At 47.6% G+C, this 21,929-nt stretch overlaps 1 protein-coding gene and 1 non-coding gene across 4 annotated transcripts; both read right to left on the bottom strand.

The window, feature by feature from the left end:
- Positions 1–576: 576 nt before the first annotated feature.
- Positions 577–648, bottom strand: TRNAT-GGU (transfer RNA threonine (anticodon GGU)). Its single transcript has one exon. It is a non-coding gene; the product is annotated as a tRNA-Thr (tRNA).
- Positions 649–4,357: 3,709 nt separating this feature from the next.
- On the bottom strand, positions 4,358–19,585 carry LOC129328700 (uncharacterized). Of its 3 annotated transcripts, XM_054977936.1 has the most exons (6): positions 15,795–15,918; positions 12,532–12,567; positions 11,292–12,269; positions 7,354–7,483; positions 5,225–5,983; positions 4,358–4,765 (listed from the first exon to the last, which is right to left on the bottom strand). In XM_054977936.1, exons 3-6 carry the CDS (start codon positions 12,051–12,053, stop codon positions 4,377–4,379), a joined length of 2,040 nt encoding a protein of 679 aa, XP_054833911.1. In that variant the 5' UTR covers positions 12,054–12,269; positions 12,532–12,567; positions 15,795–15,918; the 3' UTR covers positions 4,358–4,376. The 3 variants fall into 3 exon arrangements, with proteins under 3 accessions (XP_054833911.1, XP_054833912.1, XP_054833910.1); XM_054977937.1 differs by lacking the exons at positions 12,532–12,567; positions 15,795–15,918 and adding an exon at positions 19,545–19,585; XM_054977935.1 differs by lacking the exon at positions 12,532–12,567.
- Positions 19,586–21,929: the final 2,344 nt, after the last annotated feature.

Below are 21,929 nucleotides of genomic sequence, written 5' to 3'. Positions count from 1 at the left end.
AGATGTTGTATGTAAGGGTTCCCAATCCCTGGTCCTCCACCCTGAGCTCTTGTGCTGCTCCAAGAGGCAGCAAGGGAAAAATAAAAAACAAACTCACTGGTATTGCAAGTGTGATGATGTCACTTCTGGGGGAAATCTGGAAATTCCAGTGATTTCTAGAGCTACTGTCATTGCTTCTGTTTTTTCCCGAGAACTGACATCATCTCACTTGCGACACTCCACTCCCATCATGTCCCTGCCCCCAACCTCCTTCCAGTTGCCAGGCAACAAGGGTGAATTGTGAACCAGAAGTTGTTTCACATGCCCTATGAACTCATTTGGTGCTCGGGGGCCGGTGGTGGCCCCCTTCTGTGAGGCACTGATGTTCATTCCAACTTATGGCTGCCCTATGAATGAGTGCCCTCCAAAACATGCTATCATCGACAGCCTTGTCTACTCTGACTGGTAGCACCTCTCCAGAATCTGTGGGGGAGGCCATGGCATCCCTCCGCTCCCTGGCACTAAGCCATGGCACCCTTCCCTAAATGAACCTGCTTTTACCTGAGTTAGATCCTGGGTCCACCTCCTCTTTTCAACTGGAGATGCCAGGGATTGAACCAGGGACCTTCCACATACCAAACAGATGCTCTACCACTGAGCTACACCCCCTCTCCCTTTGAGTTTCCAGACAGGCAAAACCAAAGAGCTACTTGTCTGCTTTCATTTTCAAGCAGCTCAGCATTCCCAGTGCTATGGGGCAGGGGCCTCTGGCTTGTTAAATCAGACATCATGCTAAAGCATAGTTAGCACATGCTGGGTTGGCTCCAGGCTAAAATCCCCACCCACACAAGGCACTTTTGTCAGCAGACCAGAACATTCCTGCCTCCCACCCTCCCATTTCAGCCCACCGATCTCCCCAAAATACTGCTCCTGGGGGTATAGGGGACACACAGGAACATGAAAGGCAAACGGGAGGTCTGGAGCAGGAAGGGGGAACTGGTGGAAGTTACACTCACCTGTTCTGTTAGTGGAACATTTGGTCAGGATTCAATTTGCCATCACCCCTTTCAAGCCACAATTTCAGATTCTGAATAACTGGCAGAACGCAAGCCGTAGCTGATCAATTCTGATATTGTGCCAAACGATAGTTAAATATTCCTTCGCCATGGGTTGGTGTGATGCCAGAATCCAGCCATTAATCATACCTCATAAGATTATTACAAGGATAAAAACCAGATCCGCGCGGTCCTAGGATTTCAGTATTGACCCTGAGACAACCAATGTTAGGCCAGCGAACTCAATCATCAAGGGAGAGCTGATTCACATACAATATAGTAGTTTCAGGTGGATAGCCATGATGATCTGCAGTAGAAGTGCACAATTCAAGTCTAGTAGCACCTTAAAGACTAAAAGAATTTCCAGGATATAGGCTTTTGTGAGTCAAAGGCTCCCCTTCTTGTATATGACAAAGGAAGCTTTGATTCTTAAAAGCTTATAACCTGGAAATCTTACGGGTTTTTAAGGTGCAACGGAACATACTATGTTTCAGGCAGGTAGCCGTGTTGGTCTGCAGTAGAACAGCAGGATTGGAGCCTAGCGGCACTTTACAGACCAACAAGATTTTCAGCTTTCAAGAGTCAAAGCGCCTTTCATCAGATATGAGCTACTTTTAATTAGAAGAAGGGAACTCCGACTCCCAAAAATCACCCCATGAAAATCATGTTGATCTCTAAGGTGACCCTGTGCGACAAAAAACCTAATGGACCTAATGGATACGGTAGATACACTTGCCCACATCTCTCCTGGTGAACATTAACACTGGAATGGTGGAAGTAGGCCTTTCAACAAGTCATAGACACACGGCAGGGAACTATTATTGCCCATGGCTACGCAGCACATCAGCCCTTCAGGTTTCCAGACCTAGGCCTGTGCTTCATAGGCCACGTTCACCTCAGAGACAGCAGATGACTAGACACGTCTTCCCGGCACATGCCCAGTGTGGTTATACATCACAAGTATTTCCTTCACAATTATAGTGTCTGTATTAATTCAGAGAAGAGGGACAATGCCACCAGGCAATTCTTCCAGAGAATCTGCTCCGAAGCCTGGGCTATATCTTGTCAATTTATGTGTTGCATCCCATTCTGTCTCCCCACCCCCACCAAAATGTTCAGCTTGGCGAATGCTTGTAAGTTCAGAAGAAGATAGTGCTCCTGAATATCTTTTTGCACGTTGTTGTGCGGACTCGAGCCTTGGAGTGGATGGTTGATCTTGTGATACAAAGGAGGAGACAACATCACATGTATGAAGTCATTATGGTGCCAGAATGCAGTGCGCCGCTAGCACTGAAGCCTTTGCTACTGGCTGCCATAAAATGGCGCAGCCAGCGGCACGTCATGAGATAGGAGAGCAGCGCCTAAGAGAAGCTCACTGTAGCAAATAGCGTGCAGCAATATTTCTTTGGGCTGGTCAGACACACCTTATGATCACAGAGACTCATCACTTGTCCTGCAGGTTCCTGGTTTGAAGCACTAATGCCATTTCTCTATGACTGTGTGCACAATGATGTATGAGTGGCATCATCCTGGCTGCCAGGATTGGGGTGTCTGCAGTCACTGTGAGTGGCACAGCATGAGGTGGAGGCACAGGGGCCAGAGGAGGAGGGGAAGAAGCCAAAATGGGAACAAAAATCAATAGGACACAGGTGCACAATTTTTACTTATCCCCCTGATCTGGATCACCCAGGCTAATCTGATCACATCAGATTTCAGAAGCTAAGCAAGGTCAGCCCTGCTAGGATGGGAGACCACCAAGGAACTCCAGGGTCGCTAAGCAGAGGCAGGCATTGGCGAACCACCTTCAAATGTCTCTTGCCTTGAAAACTGTATGGGTCGGCTTCAACTTGGTAAGAAAAAAAAATTGCAGAAAACAAGAATTTCTCGAAACGAGGTAGGGACTTTGGTACTGAAGCTACCCAAGCAATTTTAAATATTTCGTCTGACTCAGAATAAACTGCTGTTTATTTACATAAGCTCAGGAGCAGGAGAGAAAACAGAGCTGAAACCTTGATGTATCAAACAACATCTTTATTACCACTTAAATGTAAAGAAGCTGCCTTCTTCTATGACAGCCTACTGGTCCATCTAGCTCATAATTTGCTACTCCAGCCACAAATCTTGAAAGTGTCAAGCACAGGTAGATTCTTTCCCACTTCTGCTACCTGAGGATTGCAAAGGGGGTAGCCCCATAGCAAAATATAACAAAAATCTAGTTGCACCTTAAAGACCAACAACATTTCAATATGAACTTTCCAACCTGCCCCCTAAAAATTCCCTAGTATGATTTTCTGTCACATATTCATCTGATGAAGTAGTCTCTGTGCACAAAAGCTCATATATGTAAAAGGCTAAGCGTATTCAAGACAACTCGCTTCCTACCCTGGTGTGCCTCCAGAGGGCGCTGCTGTGGAGGGAAGCCCAGATGAGGCAGCCAGACCTCCAGAGAGCTGAGATCAGGCGCAGAGCAGGTGGCAATGCCCGCCCACCCTTCACCCATCTGGGATCAGGAGCAGAGCAGGTGGTAATGCCTGCCCCACCTTCACTCATCTGCGATCAGAAGCAGAGTAGGAAGGAATGCCCTCTCCGCTTCAACTGGCTGGAATCAGGCGCAGAGCAGGAAACAATGCCCGCCCCTTCTTTACCCAGCTGGGATCAAGAGCGGAGCAGGGGGCAATGCCCCTTTCACCCAGCCTGAATTAAGTGTGGAGTAGGTGGCAATGCCTGCCCCCCTTCACTCAGCCAGGATGAGGCGCAGAAGATGTGGCCATGCCCCCCCCACCGGCCTTCATCCGGTTGGGATCAGTGACACAGGATGAGGGAATGCCCACTTGCCCACCTTCCTCTTTCTAGAGCCCATTGTATTTTTTCACACAACGGGCTTTGTTGCTAGTACTAAAATAAATGTTAGTCCTTGAGGTGCCACTGGGTTTTTGTTGTATTTTGCAACTGCCTCGGCTCATTTTAAGACAAGATGCCAAGGATCTGGGAATATTTCTGCATGAATCCATGTGTTCTACTACTCAGTCATGTACCAAGGGTCACATTTCAATGGGAAGCCAGAAGCTGGAAGAGCAACCTGCCTTAGAGGCTCCAAAAACAAATCCCAGTGTAAAATCCGATGTGATGCAATGCAAAACTCTGTATTACTTTGGATAGAAGCTTAATTTAAAAAGGAAGTTTTGCTAGGGCAAAAGTCTATAAAACTAAGGTGGGAGAGGAGTGCTTAGGACAACTCAGCCATGTCTGGGCCATGTGCCACATCCTGCTTATTTGTCTATTACCTTCTGCCATTAAGAAGACACACACAACCATCCACAATCTATCTACTGAAAGCTCAATTTATTGTGAGAAATAGTTGCTAATGATTTGCTCCCGAACATCCACCCCACGAGGATCCTGCTCCATGATGCCGTCCGTGTCCAGGTACGGAGGCACGGGAACCTCGGTGTCCACCCCCTGTCCCCCGTTGATGATGGGCAACTGACGTCGTAGGGCCATGTTATGCAACATAGCGCATACCACAAACACTTTGGCCACCTTCTCTGGGCGGAGCATGAGCCGGCCCCCAGTGGAGTGAAGGCACCGGAACCTCATCTTGAGCTGCCCAAATGCCCTCTCCACTACCATCCGGGTTGTTTCGTGTGTGGCATTGTAGCGCGCAATGGGTTCTGGGCCTTCATCAGGGTGTGGAGTCATAAGAAAAGGGCGCAAGGGGTAGCCGCTGTCACCTGTGGAGAAGAGGAGACATTGAGAGCATCAAGACCCACTTGACACAAGTATCTCCTGGGGCACCCATCTCTGTTGTGGCTCAGGTTGTCATTTGACTGCTATAAGTGGGTAAACCCCTTCCAGTATTCCCTGTCCCCTGCTAGCACTCAATGGAGTGGCAGGGGTGCATGGAGGAACAGCCAGGAGGAAGTGACATCACTGTGTCAAGCAACTCTCTAGGAATCCTCTCAATCTCTATGGTCTTTACCATAGAGATCAAGTAAATTCCTACAGTGTCGCTCACTTCCAGGTCTCCACCCAGAAGTCACTTCCAGGTCTCCACCCAGAAGTGATGTTGCCATGTCACATGATGCTTCCCTCCTCATGACCCACCCCAACAAGCTCCTGCCATGCAAAGTAGGCAAACTCTTGGTGTGGCCTCGCCTAAGAATGACGTCCCACAAACCCACACCACTCACCCAAGAGCCATCCCTTCCCTTCAGGCCATGACTCCAGGAGCCTCTGCAGTTGGGACAGCTGGAATATCCGGGCATCATGGACGCTTCCAGGGAACTTTGCCAACACGTGGGTGAAGCATCCTGAAGCATCGCAGGTGGCCTGCACATTCAGACTGTGGAAGTTGTGGCAGTTGCGGTAGAGCGCTGGCATGTCTGCTGGAGCTATGATGGGTACGTGGGTGCAGTCCACTATCCCGATGACATTTGGGAAGCCGGCAATGTCAAAGAATGCTTCCCGAGTACGGCGAAGCTCTGAGTCGGTGGTAGGGAAGGTGATGTGCTCATGCACATGACGGAGCATGGCTTCCAGGAAAGCATCCAGGCAGCGGCTGACAGAAGACTGGGAAACCCTGAGGTTGTCACCTGTCATCCGCTGGAAGGAGCCAGTCCCAAGAACCTGTAATGCTATCAGAACCTTCTGGAGTGTAGGGATGTGCCTGCGGCTTGCAGAGGCCCCATCCAGGTACGGCGCCAGCAGCGTACATAGATCCTGGATGGCCTGGCGGTCCAATCGGAAGCGGGTCAGGCATTCCTCGTCTGAGACCTGGAGTTCGTGGGTGCGCATTCGGATGAGGCGGGTCCGTCGGGGTGGCCGCCTGCTGTGGATCTCAAGATTGGCTGCATAGACAAGGTCCAATAGGCCCTCATCATCAGAGCTGCCCTCCTCTGGGTAGAGGGGAAGGGGGGCTCCTGCCCGCGGTTCCACCTGCCCAAGGGTCCCTGTGGGATTAAGGAGGAGGAGGGAGAGATCCTGATTACACTCAACATAGAGGACCCAAATTAGGACCTCTCCTGTGCGGTGAAAACCTCTTACATTTCTAAGACCACTTTCACCATTTTCTAAGAAGTACCATATATGCAGCTGCCAGAAAATATGCAGATTGCCTTGACTTCCCTACAGAACTCAACAACTGTCAGGCAGTGGCTTCCCCCCCCACCACCATGCTGCTGCTGAGAAAGGATTTTACCACTGTACAGCAAATACTGAGGGCCAACACCAAGCGCTCTTCCCTGAACACCACAGCAACACAGGGAGATGTTTGGTCTCCTCCACCCGACTGCAACGGCATCATCAAGTGGACGGTAGCAAAGTTTTGCAGGGAGGAATATAAAAATCCCCCTAACCAGGGCAGTATATTGTTCAGGGAGGTAGAAGAGCTGGTCTGTTTCAATGGAACTTCAGCATTCCGTCATGTCAAAAATTCCCACTGTAATCCGGAATTTTATTGCATACTCATTTACTATGTTCATACCCTGCCTTTTGGGGATGCAATACAGTGTACATCATTCTCCTCTCCTCCATTTTATCCTCAAAACAACAACCAGGTGAAGTAGGTTAGGTTGAGAGGTTATCACTAGCCCAAGCAAGCTTCCATAGTAGAGTGGGGATTCGAACCCCAGTCTTCCAGATCCTAGCCTGATACTAACCAGTACACCACAATGGTCAATGCTAGATTGCACAGAATCAGACCAGTGGTCCACCCAACTGGACCAAGAGCACTTTTCCAAGGTCTCAGGCAAAGATCTTTCCCAGTACTGCTGCCAGAGATCCATTTAAATGGAGATGCCAAACTGTACATCATGTACCGAGTCCTCACACCATGACCTCTTTCTGCTGTGGGTAATAGCTGGAAGCGATTTGGGGTTTTAAGCCTATTGCACATTGGTGGAGTCAAAGTATGTCCCCAAAATCTCTCTTGAGTTCTTTTTAAAAGCAAAATAACCGAACAGTGCCTTGCACTGAATAAAATACTCTGGCAGCCTTGAAGGGATTTTTCAAAAAGTGAGTGGAGGGTGAACCAAGGAATTCTGCAACTGTCAGCAAAGGATATAAGGCTGTTCAGCACCTTCGCTAACAGCTCCAATGAAGTGACAGATCAGAAGGACAAAATCCCAAGGGAAAGTTGGACAGACACTTAGAATCTACAACCATTAAACATGTTACTGGCTCCACAAGTTTGCTTGAGCATTGGACTATTTTGCAAGGGCAGAACACGACCCCTAAGCATCCAAGATGGAGCCATATCTGAAGCTCACTCCAAGAACCAAACATAGCCAGCCAGTACGACTAACTTAAATCAAAGCCTTACCCAAAGGGCTGGCCTCATCCTCCTCTGCTTCTTGCTTTGCTTCCCGGAATAGGGGCTTTGGCACAGCCTCCGAAGGAGGCTGCTCAGCTTCAGGAGAATCCTCATTGTCCATCTCAAATAGTCCAAGCACCTGAAAAAAAAATCACCGAAAGAAGCCATTACTGGAAGGAAAGAGGTAGGAAGGGAAAAGCCCCAAAGAATGGCCCAGATTCCCCATATTCTCAGACTACACTGGGTAATGGCCCGTTCAGGCAACCCTTTGCACCTTGTGGGACAGAATTCAGACAGATTTAAGGGCCTTTCTCTTTGTGCATCGATGCCAAGTCCCTCTGGCTACCTTTGCCTTCTAATAGCAGCAAAATCATCATGCCGAGACACTGATGTTCAAGGACGTGTTTCTCTTAAGAACTGCTCATCTGCTGCCACCACCTGATGCCTGGGGAGGAGCTGGCCTAGGACTCAGAATTCAGCATCTCAGTTTTCCCTGAAGTTCTGAGACTTGAAGAGGCGACGGGTTCGACATCTTTAGAAGGCAAGAGGGGAGACAAGGTAGGAGGGGAGACACGCAATGTCCAGTGGACACAGCTCTTTGCCTTCCCCAGTAATAGCAGAACGCCGCAAATACATTCCAAGGAGCTTATTTTTCCAGAATTTTAAAAGTTACAGAGAGTTTGTAAATATATCAGACATTACAAACAGCCAGATTTTATCTGAAGGGAGGGGCTGAGAGGACAGAATGTTCAAAATGGCTAGACGGGCAGTTAAAACACTTTGGGGGTTAGAACTGAAGCACTTTGGGGTACACTATCTTTTATTATTATTATTTCAGAACAAAGGGGTACAAAAAAAGAAGGGGGGATAACAGGGTCAGAGGAACAATAAGATTTTGCACTACAAGAGTTGTTATAATAAAATACAGAGTGCACAAAACATACCTTAATCAGAGTTCATCAATATTACATCTCCTATTCCAACTCCTGTGTATCTTCTCAAACTAAATACGATCTTTTTCCTACACAGTATTCAATTTTAGATCAACTAAAGGGCAAAACAAGCGGTCTCCATGTACATTGGGCTACATTATCTTGAGGGTCTCTACAACATTCCTGCAAGACGGGCCAGTATTATTAGAATCCCTGTACTGCAGACAGAAGGCATGCCAAAAGCCACTTAGGAAAGTTGCAGCTGATGGTGAGATTTAAACTGGGGATCTCCTGGGTTAAGAGTTTAGTTATGTGATACCAGCTCACCAGGAGGGCTGCCCTTCTGCCCAAACTTTTTTGACATCTCCAGTGGTTACTTTTTTTTTTATAGCTGTGGGGAGTCAAATTGGTGGAGTTTTAAAAAAAAATATTTTCCTCCTTTATAGCCTGCCTTTCTCCCCAGCAGGACCCAAAGTGTGAGGTAGGTTAGATTCTAAGGGTGCATGACTGGCCCAAGGTCGCCCAGCGGGGATTCAAACTGGGGTTTCCCAGATCCCAGTCCAACACTCTGACCAGTAGGGTTGAATGGGTGTGGCTGGTGGAAATCCCCTATCCTGTCCAGTATGGAAGAGAAAGAATCGCTGTGGGAACAGGGATGTGGTCAATGCCTACACAGCAGCTGGGAACCATGGCTGCAGCCATCGTAGTAATTTTCCTATAACCAGTTCAGCCACTGAGAACTCTTGGCTTGGGCGACAAAACTTATGAAGGGTCTGTTTACAGGACTGGACCAAAAAGAAGCCCACTAATCTGCTTCTCCTTCCACCCTACAAAATGCTTTCTGATTCCCAGTGGTGACCATTGGTCCAGTTCTGAGCACTGTGTTTCCTTAAGGCCCCACAAAAACATGTGTATGCGTAAAGCACCCACAGGTGGTGTTATAAGAGGAAGCAGCTCAGGACTTAGATGTCAGTGTTGCTAGACCCAATGGGCCTGGGCTTAGTGGATCCTATAGAGAACCATTCCCACGGTGAGTCTTGCAACTACTGGGCTCTCAGGAAGAACTTCCTTTGTTCTGATGGTATCCTACCCCTTCCTTATTTATTTATTTGCTTTATTTATCTCCCACCTTTCTTCCAATAGGGACCCAAAGTGGCTTCCCTCATTCTCCTCCATTTCATCCTTACAACTCTGTGAGATAGGTTAGTGTGAGAGAGTGTGACTAGCACAAAGTGGGGATTCGAACCTGGGACTTCCAGACCCTAGTCCAACACTTTAGCCAATACACCACGCTGGGTCTCTACACCTACATTACACCTTGAAGGTGCAACATAACCCACCTCTGGACACGGGAAGGAGTCAGGCTGCTGTTTCATTTAGCCCAAAAGGAGAAAGGCACAGCCTGTCGGAGGGACTACAATGTATACTATAATTTTTTAATAAATTTTATATAAAGTGCAAAAAGTGCTCAATATGAAAATGATCACAATTATAAATACATACGACAATAATTATATACAGAATGCTTATATACAGAAGAGGTCCAACAATCAATCACGCCACTGGTAAAAGTAAAGTAAGGTAATTATTCAAGGTAATTATGCAGTCCTGAAACAGTTTATAGTCTTTTGTTTTCTTAATCTTTCTTCTTGCGGATGTGGAAAAGTGCTTCTGTCGTCAAGTGTCTACAGGAAGTCCGGCAGGTGAACCTTCTTGACCAAGATACAGTAAGTCAATAAAGCTCTTATTCAGACCACAAATATGGCTGTATTTGACATTCTCAGAAGGGGTGGAGCTTGACGGGCGTGTGCCAGCATTATAATCCCGTTTCGTGCTAAACGCTTTTTCAAAAGCTCATCAACAAACAGTTTCCAGTAGGTGTCATTCTCACGGCAATTGTCCGACGAGAATGACACCTACTGGAAACTGTTGACCTCTTCTGTATATGAGCATTCTGTATATAAGTATTGTCGTATGTATTTATAATTGTGATCACTTTCACATGGGTGCTTTACGCATACACATGCTTTTGTGGGGCCTTAAGGAAACACAGTGCTCAGAACTGGACCGATGGTCACCACTGGGAATCAGAAAGCATTTTGTAGGGTGGGAGGGAGAAGCAGATTAGTGGGCTTCTTTTTGGTCCAGTCCTGTAAACAGTCCCTCCGACAGGCTGTGCCTTTCTCCTTTTGGTTCATATTCGAAGGAGTCCCTTATCTTGACTGTTTCATTTAGCCCAGCAAGGGGAGGGGCTGTGGCTTGGTGGCCAAGCATCTGCTGGCAGGCAGAAAGTCCCAGCTTCAATCCTGAGCACCCCCAGTTGAAAGGATCAGCTAGGAGGTGATGTGAAAGACCACCTGACAGCCTGGAGAGCCACGGCCAGTCTGAGTAGACAGTACTGATCTTGGCTGGCTGATAATCTCTTTCAGTATAAGGCAGCTTCATGTGTCTATGCCAACCAGGAGGATCTCTCGAGACAGTCTCAAGCAGAGAAAGTTCCTCCTTAACTGAAGATAACCCTGATTAACATGTGACCTTTTGACATGCAAAGCTGGTGCCCTCCCACCAAAGTGCTGGCCATATACCACCCCATTTTATCTTTACTACCGTCTTTTTAAGTAAGATAAACTTTCTTCAACTGGGATGGGTTTGTGGGGGTGCCTTGCCTTCCACTGACTAGGTAATGATACCCAGTTTGGTTTTCACTGCTGGTTTCCACCAGTGCATCAACTAAAGTCACCTCCAGATTTGTAACCATAAGATCTGCTGTATTTTTCTCTCTCTTCCTTGTGGTGCTAGATTTGATTAATTGCTGGCTTCTGTATTCACCAATTTATCTATATTCTATATTCGTCAGTTTATTGGCTAAGCTACTTAAAGGCCATCCTGATTCTGAATCCTAGCATACGTTTCTTGAGACACCGGGATTCACATCTTGCCGTGTCTTGGATCGTCTATATTCTCTATCGTCTACATTGCTCCTCCCAAGGCTGCCAAGACAAAATGCCCTCTCACCTGCTGTTCCCTCCTTTCCGCCTCTTGCTGCATCTGCAGAAAATCCTCAGCCAGGGCGGCTGCCTGCGAACAGGTCTCTGGTTCGTGCTCCCTCACCCAGCTCTGGACGTCCAGCGGCAGGATGGCCAGGAACTGCTCTAGAATCAGCAGCTCCAGGATCTGCTCCTTGGTGTGTTTTTCTGGCTTCAGCCACCGATGGCAGAGGTACCACAGTTGGCTACAAACCTCCCGGGGCCCCTCAGCCTCCTGGTAGCGGAATTGTCGGAAGCGCTGCCGTTTCATTTCCATGCTGGCCGAGTCATCCCCCAAGACCTCTTCCTTCACTTTCACTGTTCCGGACTCACCGATTTCCCCTGAGTCCATGCTGTTGTGGGCCTCTGGCACGTCTTCCTCAAGGCTTGGGGGTGGGTGCCGGGCAGCCCGTCCACTCCTTGGCCACTGACGGGCGACTGCGGGTCTCTTGACTGAGGGTGACGACCCTTGTTTGTCTCCCCACTCGGCAGGCCTTTTGGGCTGTGGATTTCTCCATCCAGAACGGCTGGATCGAGTCGCGTTGAGCAGCTCCTTGTGGTGACTTGCTCTGCCTCTGGGTAGCCCCCCGTCTTTTTCTCTGAGACTACGAGATTCTTCTCCTCCTTTCTTCCTCCACCTTCCCTCTGGTTCTGGGGTTTCAGGTTCTTCCTCCTCCTCCTCCTCCACTTTCATTCCTCTCCGTGCCATCTGCTCTATAGCTCCCTGGGATGCTCCACGCTTGGCAGTCATTCTGCAGACAGTCTCACCACAGGCCTTCCCTCCAGGTCTTCCTTTGCAAACACAGAGAATTGGGGGGAGGGGGGGACCCTGGACTGTAGTTTGCTGCCCACGCTTCTGTTCTTTGGAGAGGCTGTTACAGGATCAAAAAGGGGATCTTTGCTCTCAGCGTCCGGAGGGAGTCCCCAAACAAATGGAAGGTCGATTGCTGCAGACAGGGCCTTCTACCTGAAGAACGGAAACGAGAGAGGGAAAGTTAACCTGCTGTGTTGCCCAAGCAGTGGTATATGCACCACTGGTGGGCCACAGAATTTTCTTAACCATCACTCTGTTGTCCCTCGATCCCCACGCCCACTGCGAGTGTAATGTGCCATCTCCTGCCAACCCTATCTGCCATGGATTATCCATCTGATCTTCTGCCGGGCCAGGAGTAACTTTGGACACTCAGCATTTCTCTCCCCCCCCCCCCCCGCCCCATCCTCCTGCTCACCAGCAAATGCCTTTGAAGTCCGGCAATCTTCCAACTCTGTAATTTTTAATGTTTTTAAAAGTTAGCATATCAATGATAAATAAAAACAACAGAATGACTTTAAACACGCAAATGTCTTCCTTGGGAAATTGGGCTTTTTGTTTCTATCACAGCGGGACCAATTTTTCTTTGACAGAGGGATTGGCGAGTCATCCCTAAATAGCCTTATTGAATTGTTTTGTTTATCGAATGTCTCAGCCATTGATCACGTTGACTTATTCTATGTAGTCTACCTTGAGTCTCAGTGAGAAAGGCGGACTATAAATAACATTGTATTAGCAGCAGCAGCAGTAGCCGCTGCTGCCTCCCAGGCTAGCCCGATCTTGGCACATCACGGAAGCTATACAGGGTCAGCCCTGGTTAGTACTTGGATGGGAGACCACCAAGGGAGTCCAGGGTTGCTTTGCAGACACAAGGCAATGGCAAACCACCTCTGCTCATCTCTTGCCTTGAAAATCCTACAAGGTTGCCATAAGTTGGCTGTGACTTGATGGGGGGGAAAAAGGTAGAGAACTACTTGCTTATTTATCTACATTCTTTCTAGTCTGCCTTTCTCACTGAGACTCAATGTGGATTACACAGTGTAACTGAGTATAATCAACAGCTGGGAAATTCAAATAAACACTACAACAAGGTGTACATTGCTGAAATTTGAAAACAGGCAGAAATCTGATACAGAGCTAAAACAATACTGAAACAAACAATTTGACCATGACATATTAAATGATGCAGAAAAGACTGAGTAAGAATACATACAGAACATAAAGTACACAGTAGTATAGTCTACAGTCCCTATCCCTTTATCGAAGCATCTCTTTAACCATTTCCTTACAACACAGCCCTATTACCTGCACAAGGAAGCCCTCCTGAAAAATTCCGCTTTGCACAGTTTGTGGAAAACTGGGAGAGTGGGAGCTTTCCTGGCCATTCCATAAGGTGGGGGGCCACTACAGAGAATACATGTGTACGGGCAGCTGTTGATTTTGCCCATTTGCAGGGCAGCACCTGTAGAAGGTCTTGTTCAGATGAGCAACACTGGCTGAGCACAGAGAGAGAGGGGCCAAGGACAGGACAAAATCCACCTGCCGTAAACAGCCTAAAGATCTCCTGTTGCTTAATGCAAGAGAGGGGATGACCCCTTCCGACACCCCGAAGGCTGCTCTAGTTCATCATCTCCCTTGCTAGAACTACCCAAGAAGAAACTCCAGCAAATGGTACACAGATAGAAGAGGACCAGAATATTTTGCTGAAGTTAAATAAACTGTGGCAGAGAACAACCACCCATATTTTAACATTTCTAAGAAAAAAGTCTATTGCTGAAAATTACACACTGATATCAGACTGTCTGATCTGCCAGAGTACCCCTTCAGCTAGAAAGACCAGTACATGTGTAATCTCAAGACACCCCAGAAAAATATGAAAATGGAACTCTTCTCATGTCTCCCCGGAAACGGTATCCCAACATTGGCAAGGGATTTCCAGGCAACCCAAAAGTTGCCATTTGGTGAGCTCACAGCCCCACTCACCCCATAGATGACTGCATTTATACAGCTCCCTTTTTCTCAAACAAGGGGACTCAAAATATGCAGCAAATCAACCAAGGAATTTTCAGCAATTTACCGCGATGGCTGAAATGCGGCATACCCATAGCGATCCCCGGAAGCACCTAAAATCAAAATTGATCAACTTTGTTAGCCCATCCTTCCTCTGAGCAGTGTAGAGCAGGGCACACTTTTCCATTTTATCTTCACAACTCTGTTAAGTAGGGTAGGCTGTGTGAGGACATGCACAGAGACTCACACAATTGGCTCAAGGTCAGCCTAACCTAGTCATAGCCTGGGGCATTAAGTTTATCTCATGTCAGAGACCAGTAATATAGCACAAAGCATGCAAAGAAAAGAAATCTTGGCTGGGAAGTGCTCAAGAGTTGAACGCCGCCCCCCCCCTTCCCATAGCAGCCAGGAATGTACATCCTTTCTTGTAGAATGCTAGTAATGTGCTACGTAGAATTACTTAAGCCTGACCATTTAAGCAGAAGCTCTGTCTTTGGTGAGACGACCTCCTTTGCCTTCCAGCTTCATATAAAAGTATCCTAAAGCTTTCCACTTGTATGTTTAACAAAGCAAGTTTCTAGCCCTTATGGAGGCAAAGATGGGTTGCAAATGTGCAAGCCGTGCCTAGTGACATCTTCCAGAGAAGAAAAGAGGTTGATTACTTTAAAGCTTAAATAAAATAATAATTTTCAGAGATCAGAGGAGTTTCCCTGACTTATTCTCCACTCCCTTCTCAGGACTAGCCCAAGATAGTTGTAAATCAAACAAATGGACTCTATTAAGATAATTTATTCACTGTGCAGAATTCAGTTCTTGGTGCTGACTCTGGATTACAGGACTGGTGTTGCAGAATTTATAAGTTTTTGTTTAAGAGCTGAGTATCACACAGAGTTGCTGCTTGCTCACTTGTCACCACCCGTGCGCCAAGAGAGATGACTTGTACGCATCCAAGTTCTCTGTGGCTGTGCAACTCAATTCTGGTCATCCCACCACCACTTGCCAAATCTCCAGTCTGAGCCTTATACTGAAGCAATCTTCAGACCTGAGCTGGTGTTCAGTGGTTGCCGAGATTGCTGTAAAAAATTTCCCTGTATGCAGAAAACCAGTTCATCAGAGAGAGGGTGAAGGTAGAATCTCCCTCTCCTAGTGACCAGCTCTCAAAGATCAAGGAGTCTGTTGCACAGAGTGAGTAGGGGAAAGTATTTATATCTCCTCCAGGAGAAAAGCCCTGCATGACCGCAAGTGTCCAGCTCAGGAGCAAATAAATAATCTAGAGTTCGTAGAGATGCTTTTTTTCTTCTTACGTCTGTGGCACTTATGCCTATTAACTGCTCTCCTGGACTGTGCAGCCCTAACATGGCAAAAAGTGTGCGGGGGGGGGGGGGGATAAAGCCAGAGTCTTTCCCTGGCTGGGGGTGGGGGGAGGAAGAGAGACGAGACAAAGGAAAATTCTCCATGCCTTGCCCTTGATCTGGGATCAGCTGCAGCTTCTTCTATTGTCCTGGCCGGGGAGAAAGAGGCCATGCGTAGAAAGACACAAAACCCTTCCTGCTCTCCCTGATTGGGGAGGGGGGTTCAGAATACCTCCCTCTCCAGTTTCCTACTTCTCTTATTACTTTTCTTGCTGGGGAGGGGGGCATTCCAGCTTTCTCTTGCACCCCGCTAGCTTACCTGCCATACATCCTTCTGTGCGTTTCTGTCTTCTTTAAGCGGGGCTTTTCTTGCAAAAAAAAAGCAATAGTAATAATGATAAGAGAGAAAGAAAATTAACTCCAAATCCAGACACTCTCCGCGCCTCCCTCCTCCCATCAGGAAAGGGCCTTGGGTATTAAGAGCTTCTTCTCGCTCAAGTTTCTTGTTCTCTCTGGGAAACTCAGCCCTCTATCGGCTTAACCCATCCAGCACCTTGTTAGAAACTGGAGAGAAGGGGAAGAGAAGTTAATCTCAAAGCCACCAGTCACAACTTTCCCACTTGTTTGCCTGCCAGACCTGACTTCTACCCAGTTCATAAATGCATCAAAGTGGCACCTGTGTGGATTCTCTGATATTTAATTGGTCTCTTTCCCTCCCCCCTCCCCCAGAGTAGGCTTAAAAAGCCAGAAAGAGGATTAAAGCAAAGATAGCTACGATAGGGTTAATGGGCAAGGCGGAAATAGGGGGGGGGGAGCCAGGCTAGGCGGAAAGAGGAGGTTTTAAGGGAGGGATTTAAAAGGCCGACCAAGGCTAGACAATGCCTTGCTTTGGAAACAAAGTAAATCCTGTTATTTTCTCCCTTAGGAAAAAATTAGAATAAAAACACAAACTCCAGATAAAACGCTAGATGTTTTGACAGTCCCTGTGCTGTCACCCTCCTTGAAAAAGTCTGCATATTGAAGAATAAAAGAAGCAGGCAAAGTATGGCTTCATAAAACAGGTGTAGAGGTTTGTGTGTAGGGATTCGCCTCCAGGCAGAAGTCCAACAGGCAACGTTTTCTGCAGCAGCACATCTCCAGAACAGGTGAAAAGCTGCACTCATGGAACTTCTGCCTGTCAGATTAGAGTCTTGAAGAGGGGAGCCAGTGAGGCTGCAGAAAAGTTTGTAGTTTCTTAGAAACTTCTGGAAAGCTGGCAAGGCTTGCTTACTGGGAGTGCCCCCCCCCCAGTGAGCAAGGATCCAGCATGCCACCTGATTCTACACATTTACTCCAGAGTAAGTGCCAGTAAGCTCACTGAGGCTTACACCTAAGTAAGCATGCCAAGCACTGTAGACTTGAAATGCCTCAATTAGGGAAATATGTCCTAAAGTGGGGGGGAAGCAGTACCTTCATGGTACTGGCTCCCCACTCCCCTATCCACAAAGTCTTTCAGAGTTCACTGTTAAATGCAAGATACCTTTTGAGCTTCATTGACTATATGCAATGTATCTATTTCATTTATTTTCTTCATTTATACCCTGCCTTCCTCCCAGAGCAGCTTGTATTGCTCTGTTCGCTTCCTATTTTCCTCACAACCACCCAGTGAGGTAGGCTAGGCTGAAAGTGCATGACTGGCCCAAAGTCACCCAGCGAGCTGCCATGGCAGAGCAGGATTTGACCTTGGGTCTCCCAGATTCTAATCAAAGCTTCTAACCATTACACCTTACAGGCTGTCTATATTTGCATACTTTTAAAATAATGATATTTAATATTAGTCTTCCACACAATGCTTGGGGAAGGGGCATTAAGTAGATGTCTTACAAATTCAATCCCCAGGTCACCATTGGTGGCCATAAACTTAGTGCCAGCAGAGAAAGTCTTTAAGTGGTTCCACTGTAGAAGTTATAAGGTTTTTGTGCGTTTATTTTTAATCTAAGTGCCACTTCTGGGAGGCAGAGGCATGCTGTTTCAAAATGGCAGCTGGCTCCAGCTTATGCTCGGTCTCAAGGGGAAGAGTTGCTACAAACATACATAACACGCATAGATCCCTGCTTGCCTCGTGAATCCTTCTTGAAAGACAGCATTGCTTTTCCTGTGGAGCAAAAATAGAGAACACTTTCCCTCACTGGCTGATAGGAACCATAATGGGCTACCGAAGCCCAGCCAAAATTTGCGGCTCCTTCATTCTAAAGCCACTTGAGGCCGAGGCTGGATATTAAATGTCAAATGCAAGGGGATATGAAGGACCAAGTACTGCCATAGGAACCTGCTCCAGGTTCCTCTGAGTCAGATGTGGTGGAGACAGGGCCTTCTTCGTGGTGGCAGCACTCGGGCCTTGGAATTTTTGTTCTTCCTCTCTTTTCAGCACCAGGTCAAATCAATTTCATCCAGGCACTGAGGAAGGGAGCAGGATGAAGAGCCCGATTGCAGTTCTAGGTGTTATTCTAAAGCAATTTTGATACTTCAGGTACGACTGCTTGTTTTAATCTCCTTATAAACAGACTCAAATACTAAAGACAGAAAGGTAGGCTAAACGTCTTTTAAGTCTGATGTAAGCTTCTATTATCAAGGCAGCAACATCAGTCTAGGACAGAGGCAGACATTCAGCACCAGGAGAAAAAAGGCTATCCTGGAGCACAGAGAGACCTTTCTCATCTGCACAGCCACAGTCAGGGCTCCCAAGGATCAGAGCTTCTAGGGCGAGAGAAACGTGCCTTGAAGCCAGGGCTAAGCACCACACTTTGCTTTTCAGGGGGGGAAAATCATCACCGCTTCCCAGCACAGTGGTTAGGCATCAGAACAAGCTCCCACAACCACCCACTGAAACCAATGGGGAAATAGTTTCAGGATAGACAAAAGAATATATAGCCATATTGCTTATGGAACTCACTGCCACAGGATGTGGTGACAGGCTCAGGCAGCTTTAAAAGAGGATTAGAGAATACTGTAGAATATCAGCCCATCAATGGCTAATGGCTATGCTGACAAAATGGTTCTCCCTGTACAACAGTTAGTGGAAGGGACAAAAGGAGTGGGGAGGTCTGGGCCTCTCCCCTGGCTTTGCCTTTTCTGAAACAGCTGGAAACAGGAGTGACAAAACGTTCCAGACATGTCCTTTATTATAACCAGAAACGTTCAGGTGGGTAGCCATGTTGGCTTGCAGTAGAAGAGCAAGTTTTGGTCAAAGCTCCTTAACTAGACAAACATTTTAGTTTATTCAGTCATCAAAACAGGCTACTAGCGCTGCACAGGCATGCAGAGAGGGTGGTCAACTCTCCCCCTGCCCTCGACAGGGGCTCTTATGCCTTTATCAGCTATATGACGTAAGGATAACTCAGCCACTGAAGTTTTTATGATCATTGTACGTGCATGCCAGGAGAAACATCTAATGCGTGGTTTTTCTCCTTGCCACACTGCAGTTACAAAGACACAGGAGCCCTGCCCTAAAAAGAAGTTGGCAGCTGCAGGCAATGTGCATACTCCTTCAAGGACTATTTTCGAGACCATTCATTTTCCTAGACACACACAGGTTAGCCCAGAAAGGTACCCTTCCCCCATTACAGCAACAAATTCATCCACTGCTGCAAACCTCATCATATATCTAAAACGATCAAAAACATTTATTCGAGAAGACACACAGTCATTGGAAGCAGATTAGAAATGTGCAGAGCCGCCCAACCATTACTTGGCATTCTGCACCACTTTTGAATTCTCTGCGATATATCGAAAAACATGTAAACCATGGAAATGCTCGTTTCATACAAGATCTGACCTGGCTACCCCAAAACACGGAGAATTTGCAGGCTCTGGCTTGAATGGAGTGATCCAAAACACACAGAACTTGCTGCCCGTTTCCTCTCTATGCAACCAACGGTAATACTAATCGGCATTGCATTAACTTTTTTTGCAAGGATCTCATTTAGTGAAAAATGGAAGATTTTATTCGATTTTATTGTGATTTTATGTGGTGTCTGAGGTTCCCTGGATTTTATTCGAGGAACCTCAGACACCACATAGCAAAACATACCTTGTGGATTTTCTGCTTCATCTCTGTAACTTTTTCCAACTCAAAGCGAAGTCTCTTAAGCCTTCTGTCAGTTGGCTCTGGATTTCTTGCAACTGGTTTGGCCAGTTCCTGAGGGCTTTGCAATGCTATCCTAAGCAGAGTCCCACCCTTCTAAGCCCATTGAAGCTGGAGAGCTTAGAAGGGTGTAACTCGGCAACTGCACAGTTGCAGCATGAAGCCCTTTGAAATGGAGGGGAACGTACTGCCCCCGAACACACACAACCCCCTTGAACTTGGTTTTCAATGGTCTGATGTCATATCCGGCAACTTGCGTGGACAAGCGATCAGGAGGAAACCAATTCCATGGGCAAAGAATAAACACCAAGACAAAATAGCCTGCAGAGGAGTAGCTGGAAAATACCAAATTCTCTAGCAAGATCTTACACCCCTGGTACTCATTCGTTCACCAAAAACAGTACATGGGCATGCCAAGGAATGAATAGGTGACCGGCAGGAAATTTTTACGCAGGGCATACATAAAGCTCACCGTTCTGGTGCACAGTATCCCCGCATGCTTCTGATCCAAGTGGCACGTGTAGCACTGAAGTTTTTAAGGAGCGATCTTAAATTCTCCTCCTCCTGAGCTTTCTAGTAGTGAACATGGGAGAGAAGGCAGCCTGCAGCCAAGCTTTCATCTCTGCACCCCTCTTTCTGGTCCTCTTTCTTGACTCCCCCTGTAGCAGTTGTGTGATGACACAAGCCCCTGGTAGCTTAGGGGGCTAACCTAATGGCCTTGCAAGAGATGAGTAGGCAGATCTGGATCAACTGTGTGGGACCCTTTTCACAACCGTGCAGAGGAGAGGGCTGTGGCTCAGCAACAAAGGGCCTGCTTGGCATGCCCAAGGTCTGAGATTCAATACTGATGTCTACAGTTAAAAAGATCCAAAGTAGGAAACAGCCCCCTGCCCAAAAGCTGCTACCATGTAGAATCAACCGTACTAACCTAGATGGACGATTGGTCTGGTGGGCAATTGCGGTATTTTTTCCCCTGCACGGACTCCTCAGCTTTCCTCCATCAGAGAATGCAAAGATGACCCAGACCTGCTTGGCCTCTGCAAGCGGGCAGCCCCAGGTGCCCTGGGACCATACACTGAGACCCACACAACCCACCAGTTGCAGCAAGCTCTAGACGGCTATGGCCTCTCGCCATCTACAAACGTCCCTCCCTCACCTCCTCTGGCCCCATTATGGCTCTAGGGCTCCATCAGTTCCAGTCATCCCAGGTCAGATTGGAGGGCAATGTGAAGATGTCACCTCAAACGGCAGGTGAGCACTCCTCCCCAGAACGACATCGGTCAAGGCTGAGGCCGCAGTGGCAGACGGGGTGAGGGGGGACAGAAATCAGGCTGGAGCCCCGGATCTGGCTGGGAAGGCTCTGCGTGAAGAGAACTGGGGCAGAAGAGCCCGGGCAGCTCTCACTACTGTGAGAGCAGTCAGAAAACGCAGGGCTAGGGGGGGGAAGTCCTGTGCTCAAGCCCCTGCTGAGAGTCTCATGGAGGGGCCTTGGGCCTGTTGCTTCTTCTTACCTGGTGGGACAGAAGGGTAAACTCACTGATCGCCTCAGAACTGGGGCTATCACAAAGGCTGAGATGCTAAGCCTACTTGGGAAAAAATCCCAGAGAAAAATCCCAGAGGCCATCTTTCCAGTGAAAAATCTAGTATCAAGGTAGAATTCAACTCGTTTGAGGACATTATGGCTTCGATGAAGCATAGAAAGATGGAGTTCCCTAGCACTGCTTGGCCTCCAGGGTGGGTACTCCAAAATATTGCCTTGTTGGACCAGACCTAAAGGCCCGGTCAGCTCAGGACTCCATCTGCAACGGGTGCCATCCAGCCCAGGACACGGAGATGACAGCCATCCCCCAACACCTGTCAATCAGAGCTTTGATTTTTACCTGCTGAAGCAAATAACTATCAACTGATCTCACTTCTACAAGAAGGGGTATGCAGTGGTGTGCTACCCTCCTCTCTGGTTCCAAGCCCACATGGGGTCGAGGGAGAGAAGAGGGGGCTCATCCTGGCTGCTGCACCTTTGGAATTACTCAGAGATGTTAGATCTGAATGTGTGACACGATCCTGACCCTCCAAGGGTAAGGTCTCTGCAGAATGCAAACTTGGCCTCCTACTGAGGTCATGTGAAACGGCTCGTGAAAACAACTTTGACAGAGCAGATGAAAGGTTCATGTCCCTCAGTGGTCCCCTGTCTCACAAAAGTGACAGCCACACCCCAGCATACCTGGTCACCTCTGAACACGGGATGTTCCAGTCCTAGATATCGACAGTGCACACCTACACAAATTTGTCTATTTTTATCAAGCCCATCGCTCTAGAAGAACATGGTAAGAC

The sequence above is a fragment of the Eublepharis macularius genome, chromosome 4 (assembly GCF_028583425.1).
Source record: "Eublepharis macularius isolate TG4126 chromosome 4, MPM_Emac_v1.0, whole genome shotgun sequence".
Classification (NCBI taxonomy): Eukaryota; Metazoa; Chordata; class Lepidosauria; order Squamata; family Eublepharidae; genus Eublepharis; species Eublepharis macularius.
This window is presented reverse-complemented; position numbering and strand designations above follow the sequence as displayed.

Bases quoted from the DNA above. Each gene is read 5' to 3' on its own strand.
- LOC129328700 (XM_054977937.1), bottom strand. From the start codon at position 12,053: ATGACTGCCAAGCGTGGAGCATCCCAGGGAGCTATAGAGCAGATGGCA. The intron at 7,484-11,291 runs GTGAGAGGGCAT...TTTTTTTTTCAG, and splicing joins CGGAAAGGAGGGAACAGCAG to GTGCTTGGACTATTTGAGAT. The intron at 5,984-7,353 runs GTAAGGCTTTGA...TTAATCCCACAG, and splicing joins GGATGAGGCCAGCCCTTTGG to GGACCCTTGGGCAGGTGGAA.